At 36.8% G+C, this 22032-nt stretch overlaps 1 protein-coding gene across 7 annotated transcripts in view; it reads right to left on the bottom strand.

The window, feature by feature from the left end:
• Window positions 1-22032, bottom strand: part of TNRC6A (trinucleotide repeat containing adaptor 6A) — a 97445-nt gene that overhangs the window by 56829 nt on the left and 18584 nt on the right. For all 7 annotated transcript variants that reach the window (XM_068524662.1, XM_068524659.1, XM_068524656.1 and 4 more), the window contains 2 exons: window positions 18098-18185; window positions 10346-10367 (listed from right to left, as the gene is read on the bottom strand). In XM_068524662.1, coding sequence (XP_068380763.1) covers window positions 10346-10367; window positions 18098-18185 — 110 coding nt within the window. The remainder of the gene's footprint in view (window positions 1-10345; window positions 10368-18097; window positions 18186-22032) is intronic.

The raw sequence follows: 22032 nt of genomic DNA, 5'->3' as shown, positions 1-22032 counted from the left end.
ATTAATTATCTCCTTGATACAATCCAAATGCATCCTTGTATCTCCAATGTCGCTGCTGTGATTTAGGCCCTTATCAATTTCATCTTGCAAAAACCTAATTGGTCTCCTTGGCTTAAGTGTTGATCCCATCCCACCCCCTTTTCACTCTCCCCAAATCTATCATCTCTCTGCCCCACATTATCTATATTATTAAAGTGCTCTCAGAATTAATGCAAAGTCCTTAGCACAGCCCCTATCTACCACTTTTCCAGATTCATATCCTGCTACATCCACACACATCTCCTCTTCTGCATCAAATACCTCCAATTCTCTGAAAGGCATCATGCTCTTTCATGACATTCCTTTCTTGAAAATCTTTCTACCACCTTTCCTAGGAAACAACTAATCACCCCCCACTACCCCCCTATTCAGCTAATCTTAGAAGTATTTTATGACAACATCCCCTCCGCACTCCCATAAAACTCTTAGGCATTCCTTACACCAGAAGTCCCCAACCTTTTTGGCACCAGGGACTGGTTTCGTGGAAGACAATTTTCCACAGATGGGGGTGGGGCGGTGTGGTTCAGGCAGTAATGTGAGAGATGGGGAGCAGCACGTGAAGCTTTGCTCCCTGGCCTGCCACTCACCTCCTGCTGTGCGGCCTGGTTCCTAACAGGCCCGGGGGTTGGGGACCCCTGCCTTACACTACATGTGTTCTGTAAGTGCAGGTTTCTTACTTCTTCTTCCTTTTTCCACTTGGTGTTCCCAGCACCAAGAACAGCAAATGGCATGTTCAAAAATCCTAGAGAAATCAGAAATATACCTTTGCCTGGGTCTTAGCTCTGCTTCTTCAAGGAACTCTTACCTTCCTACCCAAAATTTCCCATCTTAAATTACCAACACAAAGAGGAACATAGCTGATTTGTCCTACAATCCTCTAGGTTTAGCTGACTGAATAAATTCTTCCACCAAGCTTCATTAATGAATTTCTGGATGAAACGACCCTATTAACAAATTCTGCTCTTCAGCAAAATACCTTAGGCAAGGTACATCTGTTCTAACGTACAGATCTTCTTTAAGAGCTAGAGGATACCCATACAATATTCACAATATGGTATTTCCAAGATATTGGTTAATCTGTCCATCAAATTTTGTCCAAATATGTGAGATGCAGAAAAGGGGGATGATGAAAGATTTATTTTTCAGGCAGAGGCACGTGCTTTAAAAAAAAAAAGTCATCTACTATATAGCACAGGGAACTCTACTCAATATTCTATAATAACCTATATGGGAAAAGAATCTGAAAAAGAATGGCTATATGTATAACTGAATCACTTTGCTGTACACCTGAAACTAACACAACACTGTAAATCAACTATACTCCAATATAAAATAAAAATTAAATTAAAAAAGTCAGATTGCCCTCAAGTCTCTCTTTCATAACTAACAATTCTAGAAGTGATCCCCAAATTTATTTAATTAAAAGTGCTATGGGGCATGTGTTTAAAACAAAAACAGGTTTTTCAAGCCTCACAGATATACTAAATCAGAATCTGTATTTTTAAAAGCACATATCACATGTTTCTCATTTCTGAGTAAATTTGGAAAACTGTTCTACTAGATACTGTAGCAACATCTACAGAGCTTTTGACTTCCATTTGTGAGTCCAAAACAAAACAAAACAAAAGATAATACCTAACAATTCAACTACAAGTTAGTGACAGGAACAACAAAAAAAGTCCCAAACACACTGGGGGAAAAAAAAAGTTTGCAAAAGTTATATAATAAAGGAGTTTTTAAATTTAATTTTTGATTAATTTGATTTTTTTAATTAGAAAAAATGGTCCCAAATATATATAAAAATGAAGTTCAGATAAATTAAACAGTTATACTATACAATGCTAAATTTTTTAAAAGCTTTCAGAAAACACAGGCAAAGGTTTTTCTAAAATCTGGATAAACGGTGGGTTTTCTCAGCATAAAAATGAGTCAAGAAATCAAAGAGTAAAAATTGGTTAAGTTTCAGCAAATAAAATTATGCAGTATATTTTATTTTTTCAAAGGTGTCTGTGTGTATATATTTATTCCAAACTAAAAGGCAAACTGGAAAATATTTGTCCTTTGGAACAAGTTAAAGGGATCCACTCCCTCCCCTCCCACTGCCCACCCCAATTTTCCCTAACCAAAGGGGAAAAGGTACTGTTTTGGTTTAAGGCTGCTAAACCTAACATAGGAAAGCATTCAACAGAGTCACTAGAGTTTAGGACCGGAGTCTTAAACTAAGAATATAAATGTTATTTAATTTTGCTTTCCTTCTTCTAAACATATATTTGCATCTTCTGCATATGTACCCCCTATGGGGTCTGATACTTAGATATTTCTACCAGGTATCTCATCCTCAGAACAACCTCAAACATATAATACAGTCTATAATCTTAGAAATTTTTGCATCAAACACATTAAATGTAATGTTAATGAGCTTCTTATACAGAGAGCTCATGTAAATAGATAACAAAAACTCTAGGCCCAAGAGGTAAATGGGTAGAGAATGGGCAATTCATAAGAGCAAAAAAGTACAAACAATTAAACATATGATACTCCATTTTATCAATAAACAAATTGATTTATATTTAAATCAGAGCAATAAAATACCAATTTTGGCCTGACAAATTTATAAAGATAATATATCCCATTCTTATGTTGCAAGACATATTCCTTGCACTATGGCAGAGACACTGCACTGTGATTCACCCATGCTGGGTTGGGTTCTACTTTAATGAGAGGAAAAAGCAAGTCATCGTCTGGGTGAGGAGGAACTCTGAAATGACTGGGGAAACTGCTAGTATGATGTTTCAAGGGACTAAAAGGTTGCTAGGATACTGCAAAACCATAGTTGTGGGAGCTACAATTTACCAAGTATCAGTTGGATGCCACACAATTTATCTAATATCTCTTTATCCTCACCATGATTCTATGCATTTGAATTATTACTTCCATTTTACCGATAAGGCAACTAAGGGCAGAAGAAGGCTGCCCATGACTAAACATCTAGTCAATGGCGAAGCTAAAATTTAAAACCAAATCTGACCTCCCAACTAATGTGCCTCCCAGTATACATTTTCATCTTACTTATAAGAGCAAAATCAAACTCTCCAAAAACAAAGGAATGACTAATTCTGGCTTAATGACTTCGAAAGCTACAAATCAAAATTTTCTAACCAGCGTTTACAATAATAAGTTATCTATTACACACTCAGCATTAACTACCCTCCAGTGACTTATGTTCTATATTATATATCATTTCATTCCCACATTAAGTAACCTGGATTATCTCCTTTTAACAGAGTCAAACCGAAGTTTAGAGGTTACAGTACTTACTTAAGGTCACAGAGATAAGAACTACAAAGGCAGTATTCAAATCCAAGTTTATCTGACTCAGAAGACTGGACTTTTAACCACTATGCCTGGTTTACGCAAAAATTCCAGGATTATCTTATTAGATGAATCAATGCTTTTTGCTTCTGGCAAAATGCTGCCTTTAAGTAACATTTTATCAGGCCTACTTTCACTAAGGCTACTGGCACTGAGAGAGAGAGCTCTTAGTAAGCATTCTGAAGCACAGCTACTATTCTAATTAGAACTACAAGTATATAAAAGTGAAAATTATGATATATAATGTGTTTTTTCCTAGTCTGGAGCTTTCTTTTACCTGGTTATAACTGATAAAGCTATTCTTGTTAATCCATCCCGACTTCTACTCCAAAATTTAAACCAGAAGACTCCTGATTTGTTTTCTTTGAAATTGAAGACCTAATTGTTGCCCAGGCAGAGCATCTCAGGGATCAGGACACAACCATACGATGCCTCCAACAACTATGGGCTCATTAGTCTCTGAATCTAGTTTTTGACAATAGTTTACTTTGTTAACTGCAGTAATCTCTGCTTTTCTCATATCTATTTCCTGTCTCCTTTGTCCTGCTCCAGTCTCATCAGACATCTGAATTCACCAAAATCTTTAATTTCTACTTATTTTAATAATTTATTAGTATTTATAAGCAAACACATCTACATTTGGTAGAAATAAAATGGTTCTTACCTAAAACAAAAAGGGGTCCTTAGCATTCTTCATAACCTCCTGAGTACATAAATCTAGATTTACATGTATAAATCTATATAAATCATTTTTCTTTCTCAATAGGAGAAAAGGAAAAATGGTGACTCTGATATACCTAAAAACAGTACTTTTTATTGACTCCCATGGAAGTAGACGCCCATTTCCCCCCTTCCTGTTAGTGCAGAGTTAGAAATCTTTTTGTTACACAGCTCAAAGACATCTTCATAGAAACACATTCACCATTAGTAAATTCTTAATCAGTAACAACCTCTTCTTCTTCAAAGAGGTCAGTACCCATTTGCCTTCAAAATCTCTCATAAAGCCAAAGTACTATCATGGCACATTTGGAATCAGAACCTGGTCTTCCAAATATTACCTAATACCTGCCTGTAGTACAAAAGTCATGTTTCTACCATGCATACTGTGGAGAGAAACACTGAACTGAACCCCGATTCTAACAGCAGACCTTTCCAACCTGTGTGACAGGAATCGGTTACAGGGATGCTGAAGGGAGCAGCACTTCAGAGGCCAGGGGACCAGACTCTCTAGGATCGTCATCCTCAGCTGAGAGCGGCCTCTTCTGTTTACAACAGCCCCACCAATGTCATTTTCTACATGTGCCATTATGTGAACAAGGTCAGGCAATGTGCTTCAAGTCACAATCTATTTGGGTCTCAATTTTCTCCTCTGAAAATTTATGCAGTACAGTGATCCTTTGTCAGGCCACCAAAGTTCCTGAATTTCATTATTGTAGGTGGCTTTGTGATTGAGAAACTTATGATCTCATGGGAAAACAGAGTGCTAAGCTGAGATCACAGGTAAAAACATTTAAAACAAAGATGAGAATGGAAACACAGCGGGGTCAAGGACTTGGAGTTTGTTTTGTTTCATGCACAACAGTGACCACAACAGTGCATGAAACAGGGTGGGCACACAATAAGTATTTCATGAATGTTAAATGATTTCTGAAAAGTCAACCACTTAACACATCACAAAACTGTCGAAACCTCTCTGATTCAAAAAATTTTGCTGGTAATACAATTTTTTATTTATTTCTTTGTGCTCAGTCAACAGGGAAATACTATAAAATCTGCTGGAAGATCCTTCTGTAATATTTTTAAAAGATGCATTGTTTTAGTTCATTCGTTGCATATTATTAAAGCATGGGCAATGGTGTAGCTCTCCTGTTCTGTCTTCCATGTAACTAACTACAGGGATATTTTCAAAGAAAAAGAAGCAGTACAGCCCAGTAGGGTTAGTAGTCCAACCCTTACTCAGACACCAATCAGCTGCATAACCAACAGGCAAGTTACTTAACCTTTCTTAATCTTGATTTTACCTGTAAATGGTGATAATACTATCCACTCTCATAGGGCTGTTGAAGCGATTAAAAGCAGGCTTATATTGTGCTAGTATACACTGATGAAGCCCTATTCCTGTATTAGTTTTTAAATATCCACTGCATTAAATCTCACAGTTCCCAGGCTGCTGCCCTAGTCCCTTCGCTGGGTCCCACACACTTCCCAAAATTCAATAGCTAAGGGTTACTCTTAGCACATTAAGATCTTAGGTCTGCTCCAGTACAGTGTTATGAACCACTGGTGCCCATTCACTATTCGTAATTAAATATTTAGAATCTCACCTTGACTAAATGAAATATAATCAAGCACAATATAAATATAAAGCACAGTGCATGCTACAGAGTAAGTGCTCAGAGTTAGCTATCATGACGCCTCCAATATGATGTGACATGCAGCTGATTTAACAGCTCTTGAATATTTTGATCACTCCCTAGATCAATGGATTTAAGTAATGAAATTGTGTTTGATAGAAAAACAGGCTAGAATTGAATACAAATAATGGTTTCCAACTATGGCAGGAACAAAAATGTGTTTTAAATGCTGATTCAATTCTCATGAGTTTTTAATTAATCCGGAAAGAGAATAGCCACAATAAACTATGCTTCCCTATGTGATCACCAGAAAACAAAAAATCTGTATCAAATTTTCTCTATTCCTGCTTCCATCCCAGGCTCCCCTCATCTCCTTTAGGAGCTCTAGGGTTTGTTGTTCTCTGTAATTAGCTTGCTTATGAAACCACTTGAAGAAAGCACTGGCATGATATAGACAGACAGACAGAAAAATAAGTATTAGCTGTCAAAAATTAACAGTGCTTATTCTTTTGCAAGGAATGTACAATCAGTATGCTTCTAAAACAAGCCAGTGTCAGAGCTGGAAAGCTGTTTTTAAAAAATGACGTTTATTCTTGACAGAGTTCCCAGTCCTTCCCTGTCTTTACAATGTATAGGTCCACAGGATACCCATCCGTTCCTATACCTCACCATAATTTTTTTAGCACTTCATTCCCCTGCTGTTTCAAAGAGATACTCATCATATACATATTTTAGAAAGGAATTTCAAATATTCAAACGTTCAAATAGCTATGCTCCTTACAGTTTTTCAAAGTTCAAGTCACAAGGTAAGAATAAAATTTTCAGAAATTTCATGATGTCACTCATTATAATGGTCCACGTTTTTATGAGATGACGCATGAGTCCACTGCACCAAGAAATAAACATCATATTGTTTTCATATAAGAAAGCTGGTCAAGAATTTAATTTATGACACCTTACAAAAATCCAGCTCTTATACAGTTTCACCACTGAATGAGAGCAGCATCAGTAGGTATTATTTAGTCCGGAACGGCAGTAGCCTTAGAAAAGGAAATAGCTCATTAAGGCAGAAGTCTACAGGGAGTGCCGGGCCTAACCAGTTATGCTCAGTCTGAGCACTAAAATCTTGACTCTTAACAACCAAGAAGGCTCTAGAGCTATGTGGTCCAATAAAGTTTAAAATTCAGTTCCTCAGTCACATTAGCCACATTTCAAGTACTTAATAGCCACATGTGACTAAACCTGGCTTTATATAGACTCTATAATACAGAAAGACAGAAATGATGCTGACAGTATAAACTATAACCCTGAATTAGGTGAATTCTCCTGATTTTTAAATGTTGGCAATCAATTAAAAATTTAAAGGGTAACAATAAAAACACTGTGTGGAGACCAGAGGAGATCAGGGAGAAATGACAACTAAACAAATTATCTTGCATTGGATCCTAGAACAGAAAAGTTAATGGAAGAACTGGTGAAATCTAAATACAGTCTGGAGTTCAGTAATATCAACATATGCCAGTTTCTTAGTTTTGACAAATGTACCACAGAAATGTAAGATGTTAATAATGGGGAACTGGGTGAGGTCTATATGGAAACTCTCTGTACTATCTTCAACTTTTCAGCAAATCATAAATTATTCCAATAAAGTTTAGTTAAAAAAACAACTGTGTGAGCCAAACCCATATACCACAAGCCTCCAATTTATAATCTAATCACTGCCATAAACACCATATATTGTACACACCACAAAAATAAATACATTTTCATGAATCAGAATAAGCGTGACCAAGTATGAAGGGAGCTGCCATCAAAAGAAGGATGAAGTGAGTAAAATAGTTGGCAAAACAACATATAAAGCATTTTGAAGTGACTTTCATATACTCAGCCTAACATTCTCAGGATTGTGGAAAATCTAAAAAAAAGATTCAAATATGTTCATGTTTTATGTATGGACGTAAAAGAATGACTTACATTTGGAAAGGATATAAACAGTAGGTACTCAAAGATCGTGTCTGAAGAAACAAATATCCATGGACCAGTTAAAAATCTAAGATAGAATATAAGTGAATGCCCCAAGCTTAATACACATCACAACATCCTAAGAAACTGGAAAGGGAAGGATCAAGGGCAGTTAGAGGGATCCATTAGAAGATGAGTTCTGAGAGGGTTAGAAAAGCTGAAAGGCATCCTTGGCTAAGAAATGGGATCAAAAAGAAACAAACAGGAATGAACATGAAAAAGATAAGAATGATCTGAAAAGTATAAAGGAGTGATGGGAAACAAGTTGGTTAGATCATGGGAGGTCAGATTAAAGAGGGACTTGAAAGTCAACCAGGAGTTTGGTTTTGAAGCAAAGCAACAAGGAACAACTTAACATTCCTATCCAGGCGAGTGGTGTGAGAAAAGTGGAGTTTTAAGAAAATTAATTTGGTCATGTTCCTACTAAAATTTATTTTTCTGGAGGCCACGCCGCAAGGCTTGTGGGACCTTAGTTCCCCAACCAGGGATGGAACCTGTGCCCCCTGCACTGGAAGCTCAGAGTCCTAACCACTGGAAGGCCAGGGAATTTCCCATGTTCCTACTAAATTAATTTGGCAGTGCTACTCCTTACATCATTCCACATCCCTGTAACTTTCTCAGACATCCAAATTCAAAGCCGCAATATCACCTTCAGGTCCTCTTCTGATCTCACCAGCTGCCAATCCTGTCAATTATATCTCAAACATCTGTCATCCAACTCCTACCTCTACTGTCAAGACCTCAGTTCAAATCCTCATTACCCTCTCTATTCCTTCTCTTCTCTCTCTGGTACTGCTCCTTTTTGGTGACACTAGACACAACTGACAAAGAAATGTTCTTCAAGCATAGCTTACGACCATGACCTCTAAATGCAAGAACCTTTGCTAGCTCTCCACTCTTTGAGCAGCACGAAGTCCTCTAGTTCCCCCTACCTCTATGCCTATATTCGGCCCCTTCCCTTTAACACCCTTATACTCGTTCTCTGAATATTCCCTCTTCTTGTCCACCTGCCTCTTCTGCCCAGTGTCTTTTTTCTGTTAGCTCCATCTTTCAAATCCCTGCCCATCTTTCAACCAAAACTTTCCATGTAAGTGATTGCTAGATTTAAAAGAATGAAAAAACAAATGATGTCACCCTCTTCTTAAGCTCTTCAGTGGCTCCTTGAGTACATTTAGCATATAAGGCCCTCTCTGACCTGGTCCCTGCCTACCTCCTTCAGAAAAACCCTTCAACCCTGACCACTTATCACTAGGTATTTAATGCTCTTGGAATACCACCAATGCACATAACATCACATTATGTCTTGTCTCTGTGCCTTCAATCATGCAGATCCCTCTGCCATTTCATTCTTTCTTTGACCGGCTGTCTCATCTTTAAGACTCACAACCTCAAAAAGGTCTTCCTTATCTGTTCTTGTTCACTCTCATACAGCTGCACCTAAAAATGTTACCTTAAGCAATGCCTTGGACTTCCCTGGTGGCGCAGTGGTTAAGAATCTGCCTCCCAATGCAAGGGACACGGGTTTGAGCCCTGGTCCGGGAAGATCCCACATGCCGCAGAGCAACTAAGTCCGTGCGCCACAACTACTGAACCTGCGCTCTAGAGCCCGTGAGCCACAACTACTGAGCCCGCACATCACAACTACTAAAGCCCACGCACCTAGAGCCCGTGCTCCACAACAAGAGAAGCCACCGCAATGAAGAGTAGCCCGCGCACCACAACGAAGAGTAGCCCCCGCTCGCCGCAACTAGAGAAAGCCCGCGCGCAGCAACGAAGACCCAATGCAGCCAAGAATAAAAATATAAATAAATAAATTTATTTAAAAAAAAGCAATGCCTTACCTTAACCTCTAATAAAAGCAAGCAGTTTTGAGTGCAGGTATCAGCCAAATGCAGAGATTATACTTTTGGTATAGCTTACGTAAAAATTCAGAATCTTTCGGCCTAACAAGTTCAGCATCGGAGAGCCCTACACCTTTCATTACAGGTAGTCAACTCCTGGGAAGGTGAAGAACTCCTGATTCAGGATGTGAGAGGAATTAGGTTCCTGTTTCCTTACCACCCTGAAGTCTTTTGCTTGGCATGTACTGGGGGCTGTTCAACCTGACCATAAGGTTAGCAATCTACTATTCTCAGTGATAATATAGAATGGATGTCACTGTCTGCCTACAGGAAGGAGTGGGGGACAATATTATACAGAGAACAAGGAATAAAGTCCTAAAGGTAGCTCCAGACAAGAAGACTTTTAGATGGAAGAATGAAGGAAAGGCACATGTGCTCAAAGACTCCAATCAAGGAAGTATCTTAGGAAGTGGTGTTTATTCTAGGAGATAAATGTAAGGTAGGTCTCGAAACAGTATATTTTTAAGGTGGTAATATATACTACAATAAATCATAAACCCCAAAAGATGACTCCACGGTGATGTCACTGAAGAAGTCTGTCCCCACCCCCTGTTCCTTTCATGCTCTTCTCTCTCCCATCCTGGAGGTGAATAAAAATGCATATCAACAACCTTCCTTTAATGAAAAAAGAATAAAAAATAGCTTTAAACAACGTACCTTTGATTTTTTGTTCAGTGGCCTAAAATAAAAACAAACAAACAAAAAACAATGTAATTATGAAACTGAAAGAAATGGATTGTTATGATAAAATGCTCATATATTACTATTACATAAGACATATACATTTTTATTAAATAAGGAATTTGTCATTTAGATGAACTGCATAGGAAAAGATATGCAAAGAAAGCATGCTTTTCCCACAGATGTGCCCCATTGTCCCTGACACAATGTTTATTAGTAAAAAAAAAATTCTTGAAATGCTTTAGGCACAAAGCAGAAGAGACACCACTGTACAGTATATAATAATAATAATGATAAATGGAACTTCACTTCTCTCATCATTTAGCTTTAAAATTATATAACTGTCACCTTTACCTTTTAATGGATCTAATGAGTTTTGCAAATGTTTAAAGGGCTTCAAATTTTCTTGTTTCACATGATAAAACATGAATTAAGTTTTCTGGAAGAAAAGCTGCATAAAGGTTCTTCGGCCAAATTAGTAATACGTTTAACTCCTGGAAGTTAGGCTGCTACAGTTAAGCATGGTGAACGTTTAAGTATTTTTGGGTGGGAAAATTTTTGAAACATTTGTCACTTCTGACACATCTGACAATTCAATTAAAATTACTGTGTTCTAAAGTTAAACTGACATGGGCCCTGCTTCCCATGCCTGCCCCTACTTCCACTGTCTCTGACACAACAGGGAGAGGGGCTTGAGGACAGCAGGCCTGCCTCAAGGTGTCTGGCTCAAACTTCAAGGGCCTCAAAAAGAACTGATTACAGACAAAGGCCACAAGTGAAAATCAACTTTTTGATTATGCCCAACTGTGTGGGAATCCTAAAAAAAAAAAAGATACAAGGATAGGCAGGGAGGTGAGGGAAGACTGAATAATTACTAACTGAATAACCAGGAATTGTTTCTAAATGAAGATAAAGCTTTTCTTAACTGTCATAGGGCAGGATAATTCATTTTGCTTAGTCATATTAAATTGTTACCAAAAACACCATTTTAAAAATTATATCATTATAGAACTATATGGTAAAGAACTATATGGCAATTACCATAATATTGAAGCCACACCAAACATTAATCTTTCCCCGGAAAGCCAGAGAGTCAATCTATGCACTGAAGTACTTTACCAAGTTTTAGAGCACTAGTGACACATAAAATAATGGAGGCCCATCTTTTACTTTATATGGATCGAAAATTAAAAAAAAAAAAAAAAAAAATTGATGGAAGGACAATGGCAGAAGACCAGTCAACTAGCTTGAACACTTAATTTATTTCTGGAAGAAATTGTTTTTAAAATCTGGTAATAGAAAAATAGTCTTATTAGAGAGAACTCAGTATCTGAATACTTCCAAGTATTACAAGCATCACGTCAAACTATAAGATAACATAATTTTCTGAAACCCAAAAAATAAACACGGAAATTATTCTGCATGTTGAAAAACAGATTTTATGTGTTGTTCTATGCGTTGTTTTGTTTTTTTGTTTAACTCACCTGGTCTCTTTCACGGTTTACTTCCAAAGGAAACTAGGCTACAGTACATAGAAACCATGACCACATTACTAAACCCCAAGATATACAGTGTTGCTCTTCTAGGCCTTACAACATGAAGGATATCTACTATGCCAACCCCTTTGGGAAGAAAACCTCCATGTTGCTTGAGAACAATGATCAACCTCATTCAGTACTGTGTCATCTACAGAGAACAGCACCAAGGGGACACTCAAAGGAGTCTGCCCATCAGAACACCAACTGATCTAGTGAAAGAATGTAAGTAATAGAACCCAAGAGCTCCTGATTAGGAGGAAATGGAACTGAAAGAGTTCCATTTCGTTCAAATAGGTTTTGTTGGTTGGTCCAGGGAACTTGTGTATTACTCAAACTATTAAAAAGAGAATTTTCCAAGTGGGGTCAGTGATTTTAAGAATATTTGTCTGCACTGTTCAAAAAGGTGGCCACTATCCCCATGTGTTTACTGACCACTGAAACAGAGCTAGTGTGAAGTGATATGCACAAAATACATACCAGATTTCTATTATTTAGTATTTTTTAAAAAGGTAAATAATTTCACTGATAATATTTTATACTGATTACATGTTGAAATAGTAATATTTTGGATATATTGGGTTATATAAAATATATTAAAATTAACTTCAACTTTTTTTTGTTTGTTTTGTCTTACTTTTAAATGACCTTGTCATTTAAACCCTCTGGGTCTCAGTTTCCTAATCCCTCAAATGGAGGAAGAGAAAAAAAACCTGTTCTGCTTACCTTTTCAGGGCTATTATAGGGCTCAAGTAAAATATAAAAAGATCTTTTCTGGATAAATAATACTATTCAAACGTGAGGTATCATTGTGGATCTTGTACAACAGAATTAAAGGATTCTGGCAAACTGAGAAGCAAAAATATTTCTATTTTGAATATTTTTTTCTTAAAAACAAACAAAACACCTGAGCTGTGATTCCACAAGCAATTATCACAATTGCCTCAGTTTATTAGTGAAGGCATCAGACAAGTGGCAGACACACCCATGCCAGGTCCATGCCAGGTGCTTTGTTTCTGTCAGGCTCTGCACCACTTATCCCAGCTCCTCGACCCCTAAGTATACCTCAGTGGTTAAGAGCTCAGAGTCTGAAGCCAGACTGCCTGGCTTTGACTCCTGGCTCCGCCATTTACAGTGCGACCTTGGTCAAAATTAGTTAACTTCTCTAAAGCTCGGTTTCCTCACCTATAAGACAGGCAACAAAAACACCTACCTCAGAGTTGTTGTGAGGCTAAAAGGATTGAACTCATATAAAGAGCTTAGGGGGAAAAAAAAAAAAAGAGAGCACGCTTAGGACAGTGCCTAGCATACAGAAAGCATTCAACAGATATTCCCTAGTGCCCTGAATCTGAGTTATGCTTTGGCTTTCGCCCATGCTTTGGCTCCTTTCTCTCACAAACTTGACTCAAACTCACTCCCAGCTCCCAGGTCTTACTTTTCTCCTCTTTTTCTAATCATCTAAAATGTCTTAACAGTGCCAGGTATTAGAAACTAAAACAAGGAATAAAGAATTGATAGTTTGATTCACTTATTTTAAATGAGATAATTACTGGTTAGAGATCTTTTCTGTGATTTCTCAGCAAGCAGCACACTGTCTAGAACCCAGGTCTGCTGAATGATTTTTTTAAAAAAATAAAAGAGAAGAGTAAGCTTAAATAAGGGCCAGGACTGTAAAGACAATACCTAACTGCCCTTGATGAGTGCAATGCTCCAGGCCTGGTTATATTACCACTTAGGTTACTGAGAAAATTTGCTACTTAGACTGCTGAATATGATCTCTAGTCTCAGAACAAAACAGCCTTTGGGAGACATAACTAGTAAATACTAAAATTTCCAAAAAGGAGAAATGAAACGAAGTTTTCTACAACGAAAGTCTAATTTAAGCTCGAAATGAGTACATTTAAATCCACAAAGCCTTTCATAAAAATCCCTTCAAGCTTTTAACACAGTAACAAAAATACCCATGAACACTGACTTTTAAACATTCTCAACCGAAAGGTCCCAATTTGTGTTGGTGCCTCCTTCCAACCCTCAACCATTATATGCTTTCTAGGAACTACAATTACATGTTTAAAGTAAAGTTTATACTAAATGATCCCTCTATAATTAACCTATTTCTCATCCTCCTTTTTCCTCCTCGCTACATTTCCCTCAAGATTCCATCTAGAAATTTCTTCTAAAAACAGAACCTAGAGATAAATCCATGGTAACAACCTACTACTACTGTTGTTACCCTTTTCTTAAGTACAGAAACTACATTCCTGTGCTATATCAAATTATTTTCTGAGCCTAGAATCAGAAGATAAACAAATAGCCATAATTCTTAGATGTGAAATAGAAGGCTTTTCAAAAAACAAAAAATAAAAAATCATCCATTGGTTTCTATTATTAACTAGAGATGTATGGAACCGAAATAAAATAAAAACCATGTAATTTTGTGTCAAAAAATTTTAAAGGAATTTAAATATTTAAATTGATATTTAACTAATTAACAAAATTAGAAAAACTATCATAGTACAAATAGTGCACTGAGCTTTGTTTGGTGTCTAATTGTTTATATAAGGAGTTGTGTATCTAGTTTTTTATTTAAAATAGAAATTAAATTAACTCTGGTCTGAATTTAAATTTCTTTAAAAGACCACAGTTAGGGACTGTTAAATCTGTTTTCTGTATTCATGGCATAAAGACTTATTAAATGCCTTATAAAAACCACCATATTATTTCCAGCTTTAAAGTTCACCTTTAGTTGGTGAAAAATAAAGTAAGAGTATAAGATAATGTTCTGTACCAAAAGGATAAAGCCATAGCACCGAGTTTTGGAAAACCTGGGGGAATTAGAAGATTTCAATTCTATTCCTGTTCTGTCACCCTGATGGTGACACTTAACTCATTTTAATGCTTGTGCTCCTTATACATAAAATGAATGGATTAAGACAGATAGTATCTGAAGTCTTTTTCAGAAACAAAAATATATAGTTTTTTTCAAAGTGTGCATAGGTTACATAAAACAAACAGATTGTTTTTACCATAGTGAATTCATGTTTCAACATTTATATAAATGGGCCTGTCTCCCTAGCTTATGGAGATCTCTGTCACCTACCTGGATACACCTGCTGGCTCCTACTACAGACAAAAGACAAGCTCCAGGAAACTTATCTTAAAACTCCTGTGACTCACAATCTTTCATATGGGCTATAAGTGTGCCAACCTGGGACAGTTTTCCTTTTATTTTGTTTTTAAAGAGCTATGTGGTAACAGCCTACAGAAATACCAGCTGTCCTCATTTCACCAATGGGTTGTATTCAGATTCAGTTGTAAGCTGGTTAACTAGAGAACAGTCTTATTTACAGTGGCATTAGTCTACTAAGCTTAACATTTATTAGAGATATTAAATATTCCTTTATATTGTGTTCAATCACTAGATATTACTTTTTCTATAGGATACATAGGAATCCCTATCAATGCTGAAGATCTGACAAAAGAAAGGGGGAAAAAAAAAACCCTCCCCATCTCTCTAATGGTCATGGAACCACATCTCTGATGATGGTTCCAGTGGGACATAGTTGGGGTGAGAGCCTGGAACCCTCAGTGAGGCAGGGATGGAGCGGTAAACAGTATGAAGAACTCACTTCAGATTTTGTGAGGGGCCAAATGCCACGAAAATCATCATTCGTGTGTTAAAGACACTGCCTTGGTGATTTAGATTTGGTTATAAAGAATATAAAGGTAAACTTTAACAATTAAAGTCATTTATTTATATACTTACAACTTAAAAATTATACTCACATTACATATTTAAAAATACAATATTTAAAATTTTAGAAGTTCTCATTACAGGAAAAAAAATTCTCCAATTAAGTATGGATACGATTAACCAGATTTACTGGGGTGACCATTTCACAATACATACACAAATATTGAATCATTATGTTGTACAAATGAAACTATTAAAATGTTGTATATGCCAGTTATACCTCAATAAAAAAAAAACACACTAAAGAAATCATTCGAGGGACTCCTTTCTTAGAATTTCCTCAGTAAATAGAGTAAATTCCAAATAAACATACTTCATTATATAATAACTTAAGGCCTCTTCTCTAGTCATTTCACATACATCCTGACTTACCAGCTAAATCTTAAACTCCTTAGACGCAGGGATCAACATGGCCTAATGCATCACTCAGATGCTTGCCAAACTAATGATTCTACACAAAGTATACTCAAGTATCTTCCTCAATATATCTCAAGTTTCTTAGAGGCTCTTTTCATTAAGTAACTGGCCTTCACACACGGAACAAGAGTCTGATAAGCCTTCCTCCCAACCTTAGACTTACAGAGGACACAACTTTTTCATAACAAATCCTAAGCAAAGATTGATCAAATTGCAAAGACCATCCTATACCACCAACAGGCCTCTGACAACGGCCTAAGGCATCATCAATGCCAAAACTCTATACTAGGAATCTATTCCAAACCCTATGACAATTACCAATGAATCTCTTCCCATCACTCCTGAGTAAACAAAAGGCCGACAACAAGGGTCACCTATTAAATCAACTCATCCTCATCACTCTTAATCCTCCACAGTGCTCTGTACTCCGCTCTTCCCCTGTTTATTTGCTTCATCACACCCTAAACTCTGCAAGTTCAGAACTGAATTATATTTCTTTTCCCCTTTCTGTGTATCCCCTAGCCTGGTTAACTGCTCCCAAAATGTACTCAGCCACTCACTCTGGAACCTAAAAGTCAATCTAGGTTACTCTCCCTTCATATCCTTTCAACAAGTTCTGTGGATTCTTTTAATAGTCCCTTCACCAATAACTCAGCCTCTAGTTTCTACCCCTTCCAATCCAATTCCACAATTGGCCAAGGTTCTAAATACAATTCTAAAATACAAATTTTTATGTCACTCTACTAAAATGTCTTTGGTGTTTTCCCCAACACCCGATGGCCAAAATGTGAGAAGTGCCAACAGTTATGACCAACCCCTCCAGTCTCATCCCGACATTTCTACACTTGGCTCCTCCCACCGCCACCCCCTGCAATCAAAACCCATACTTTAACACATACAGGCTATAGACACTTAATTCTCAGTTTATACTGCTCGAATCATTTTCCATTCTGCTCCTTATTCACTTGGCTAATTTCTATTCTAAGAAAATTTCCCTGTCCCTCTACCCCATTTCAGGCTGAGTTAAGCACTTCTCTCTGTGCTTCAACAGATCCCTACCTGCCATAGTTTTGTATCCTGTTTTTCTCTACTAAATATTGTGGAGATAACTATGTTGCTCTAGTCTATATCCAGTTCCTAGCACAAAAAAGGTATATATTAAAAATTAAAATCATAACTTTTCATTAGAATACAGAAATGGAACAGTAACATCACTGGGTCTTCTGGAACATTTTTAAGGTCCTTGAAACGTTGATGTAGTAGGAGATGAGTGCCTAACTCGGTTAACTGTCATCAGCCTCTAGTATTAATTTGGAAAAATCTTTACAGGCATGTTTTATTTTTCTGCAATTTGTGTTGCTTTGATTACAGTTTTTGATTAATGTATTGGTTAAAGATCTTTTGCAGCAATTATGTCTTTGGCTTATTTTTAAATATCCTAACATAATCTGCAAATTAAAAAAATCAGCCCAGGTACTAAATAAAAAGAGAAAAGGAAATTGACACTTTGTTTCCTATTGTTTATTACTATTTCCTTTATTACTTTATTTTCTATTATGTGTATGTATTACATTAACTTATTTTATTCAACTCTCATTTTACAAAACATAAGGAAACTAAGGCCCAGAGAGGCTAAATAAAGTTGAAGGCCACACTGTTCTGTATGCTATGTGGGAGAGCCCGATTTCAAAGCCTCTCTATGCAGCTACAAATTCCATGCTCTTCTCACTATAAAATGATGTATTATGAAAACCTAGGAACACCTAATCGAAAAATAAAGACCTATGCAAAGCACTTACCTTCGAAAAAAATTATTGGCAAAATCAAATAACTATGCATTAAATTGTACACACTTAACAAGTTACTATTAATGCATATTCAAAGACATTAAATATTAAAATGAATCTCCACTGAAGTTAAAACATTAAATCAAATGCTTTAAATAATCCGATAAGAGTAATTTTCTTTTTTAATCTATGTTTAAACTGCTTAATATAAATAATTAGTTTATACATATACTACCTTCTTTTGAGCAGCTTCCTTCTTTTTCTTGTCGTCTTTTTTCTTTTTCTTTTCTTCCATCAACTGTTCTTCTTCTTGCACTAAATCCCTGAACCACACAGTTGCAATTAACTTTCCCAAAATGAATTAATAACAGTAATGTTGCATATAGATTCATTTTCACTCTTATTAGAAGTAAAGACATGGCAAATTATTCTTTTATCATTCATTGAAATAAAACACAACTTGCAACCTCAGTCTAACTATACAGCCACTGCACAGTACTTTTCTTTAGTAAGCCACAAGTAGTAGAGCTTTTATCTTAATGTTATATCAAGGAAGACAACCTAAAGTTAGCAAATTTTACACTGGGAAACAAGCAACTTCCTCCAATTCTAGAATGTAAACAACATCTCATGAGCAGAGTTACCTTGCTTCTGGCCCCAATTATCAATTAGTAGCTAATGGCAATGCCTGGAACCTTCCCCACAATCCTCTCCTGACCAGGTATCTGGGGTATCTTCAGCTCTCCTTGCTCTAAAAAGCTTTATACCTATTTTTAGAACACAACTTATTCATAAATAGATGACTTGTATTTTAGCATTATACTAATTTCATATCCTATAAACATTCTAAACTATTCTATCAATACTTGGGAAACAATCCATAATGCACTAACATATATAAGTTTGTTTCAATTCTTAAAATCAGAAATGTTCAAATTTGTCAACAGAACCTCTGGCTCGGGATTTCAAAATGAATGGGCAAATGTATTTGTCTTCTCCTTTCTACTCTCCCTCACTGAAATGATAGGGAAAAGGGTACTAAATCTATTCAGAGCTGATGAATAAACAAGAGCAAAGGAAGCTGCAACCTAAGAATAAACACAAGAGAAGTCTTAAACGGCTGTATGTGCCATCCTCTGGTAGAGCTCCAGAGAGGCTCCAAGATTAGAGCTGGTTGAGCAGAAATAGGCACAGAGCAAAGACTGCATAAGGAATAGAAAGGCCACAACTACTCAGCTCCTTCCATCCACTTTCCATTCCTATATGGCTACATGGCCACAGGTAGCAGATGCATTTAAATCCAGCCTAAAACCAAAAAACCAACTCTCAAGTGAAGCCTAACGATCAACACCCTTCACATACACAGGGCTCCCCATCAGCACCCCCCCAGCCCTTTCAAGGTAGGGGGCTACTGGGTAATGAAATCTACACAAAGTTGGAGGAAACATACTCAAGTTACCTACATTAATTACCCTAGAGTCTAGAACCTAAACCTTCATTCATAGTATCAACAGACAACCAAAAATCACGAGATACTTAAAGAAAATCAATACAGAAAGAAAAAGTACCTAACTCTGCACTGAGGAAGCTTTCCAGAGGGGACATTATGAATACCAGGCAGAGAAGGTTCAAGGGACATGAACTAGACACTTGGGAAACTGTAAATAATTCATTAAGGCTGGAATGCATATGGCAGTGGGGATGCAGTAGAAGATAAAATGGGAAACACAGACAAATACATACAAAACTAGAAGGGGTGCTATAGGTGCATTCCATTGAGATTACACAAAACTTAAGTTGGCTTTGCTGATGGAAGAAACTGAGAGGAGACGCAGGGAGACCATGAAAAACAAAATGAGTGACATTATGTAAATTGATGATAATTTAGTAAAGTATACAACTGCTAAAATCAGAAGTTGGAAGAAGAGGATGGTAACTGTTGCTGTATTTCATTCCGTTTTGTTCAAAGCAGCACTGTCATGTGGCTAATGGAGTAGCAAAACAGATTCAAGCCAACTGTAACCATGACTCATTCTCTAGCGTTCTGTGTGAGGGAGGTAATGAGAGTGAGCAAGCTCACTCACTGTAATCCTGGAAGCCAAGGCTGAGACAGCCACAGCATGTGAGAGAAAGAGTAAATTCGTAAACAAAAGCAAATAAGTGACATCATTGTCATGTTACTCAACCAAAGCTGTTTACTAGCTCCAAATACCTAAACTCCTTCAGCCTCAGTTTCGTCATCAAAACTGGGGATAAATTACCGTACGCATCTACTTCCTAGCATTTTTGTAAGGTTTAAATGAAGAATGCTTACTTAACACACTTGAGTAAGCAACTCAAATGCCTTGTCAGGAGCCCCTCTCACCAATTCTCAGTGGCATCTCTAAGACTGTACTCACTCTACTTTTGTCAAGATATTTAGGGTCACTTATTATGCAGAAACTCAGGAATCTTTAGCATTTGTTCTTTGTGTTTGCCTGTGAATTACAGACAAGTCCTTTTCTAACCTTGTTCTACATCACTATAATTTTACTCTACGGGATGTTCCTTTACTATTTACCCGGAATTTTTTTCTCCCTTCTCAAACTTCATTTTGAAGACTTTTTGATGACATTAGCAAATGTTTTCCTGACCAAAACTGGTCTCTTTAGTACTTAAAAGATGAACCATATTTCCTCAAGGAAATATTATAGTATCAGTTGATACCAGAAGCATAAGAGAAAAAAGTTCTCTTCTTCAACACTGTCATCACCACCAACTAACCACACTTTCCCCACATCTCCTTCAGAAAGCCAACTGGAAAAAAATATACAAATATACCCAAACACTTCGACTTTCAGAATTTAAATGCTAGTAGAGAGTCATTTAAGATATTTAATTCTATCTTTCACCATACCTATCAAAAGGAATAAGGGTTGATGGATTTGATAGGTCCATGTTGTACATGCTAAGTTGCACATGCTCCACAAAGACAACATTCCAGTCAGCAATCATTCATCCCTTGAAAGTTAGTAGCAAAATATCTCAAATATGCAAGTTCTGGATCTAGGAATGAGAACAAACCTCTGAGTGATTAAAATGTTACAGTGACTATGCTGGGCAGTTTATTTTCCATTTGTCACTTTTTTTTAATGATAGGGACAGGTTTCCCTTCTATAGATGAAGAAACTGAAGCTCAGAAAGGTTAAGTGGCTTGTCCAAGGTCATATGGCTAGTATACAGTGGAGTAAGGATTCAAATCTTGGTTCCCAAAGTCATGGTCCTTCCTTTCCCCTACACCATAATACCTCCCAAAGTACTAGCTCTCTTTTCAGAAGCCACAGAGAATAATCCTTTTCCTTTAGATAGGTTAAGTGATAGATCTTCTCACTTTTATCTTTTCTCCAGACTGTGTGCCTCCACAATCCTTTTCTTATTTCCTTCCACCTTTTATAAGAACACTTAAGAACAAGGTACTACAGGAAATACAAAGTACTGGAGTTCCAAAAACCATGGGGTGTATAATCAGGAGCAAGAACTGCAGAAGACTCAAAGACAAAGACTAAACAACCACTGGTTTTAACAAGAGGGGACCAGGCATTGGTGATATTTAAGACAGCAATTTCAGTATTTTTTATTTTATGAATGTTTGTGGGAGGACAATGTGGGAGAAACAACCAGACCACAACTAGTGAATAGTTGTAAGGTCCATATTTGAGGAGTTCAATATTTTTGTGGGGGTTTTTTGTTTGTTTAAGAAGAGAGAGAAGTAGGAGAGTAGCTAAAAGGCTATCAGAAGTGAGCAAAAATGCCTGTCTTTTTAAAAAAAACACTCATGAAAAATGCAAGGTGCATGACAGAGTACATAGTATTCTATCATTTGTGTATAAAGCGAGAGAGCCTATGTATTCATATTCATCTGTATGTGTCTAAAATGACTCTAAAAGAACACCTAAGAAACTAACAGTAATTGTGGGGGAGGAAGCAGAAGGAACTAGGCATCTGGGGCCCGAGAGGAAGGGAGATCTCACTGTATAAACCTTTTCATACAGTATTTTAGTTTCTGAGCCATGTAAGTATTCAAAAACTTAAATATTAAAATTTTTCCAGTATTAATATTAAATTTTAATATTTAAAAAGTAAAAGGCTAGGGCTTCCCTGGTGGCACAGTGGTTAAGAATCTGCCTGCCA

Source organism: Eschrichtius robustus, chromosome 16, assembly GCF_028021215.1.
Source record: "Eschrichtius robustus isolate mEscRob2 chromosome 16, mEscRob2.pri, whole genome shotgun sequence".
Classification (NCBI taxonomy): Eukaryota; Metazoa; Chordata; class Mammalia; order Artiodactyla; family Eschrichtiidae; genus Eschrichtius; species Eschrichtius robustus.
The sequence above is the reverse complement of the archived record's forward strand: the minus strand, read 5'-3'. Positions and strand labels throughout refer to the sequence as shown.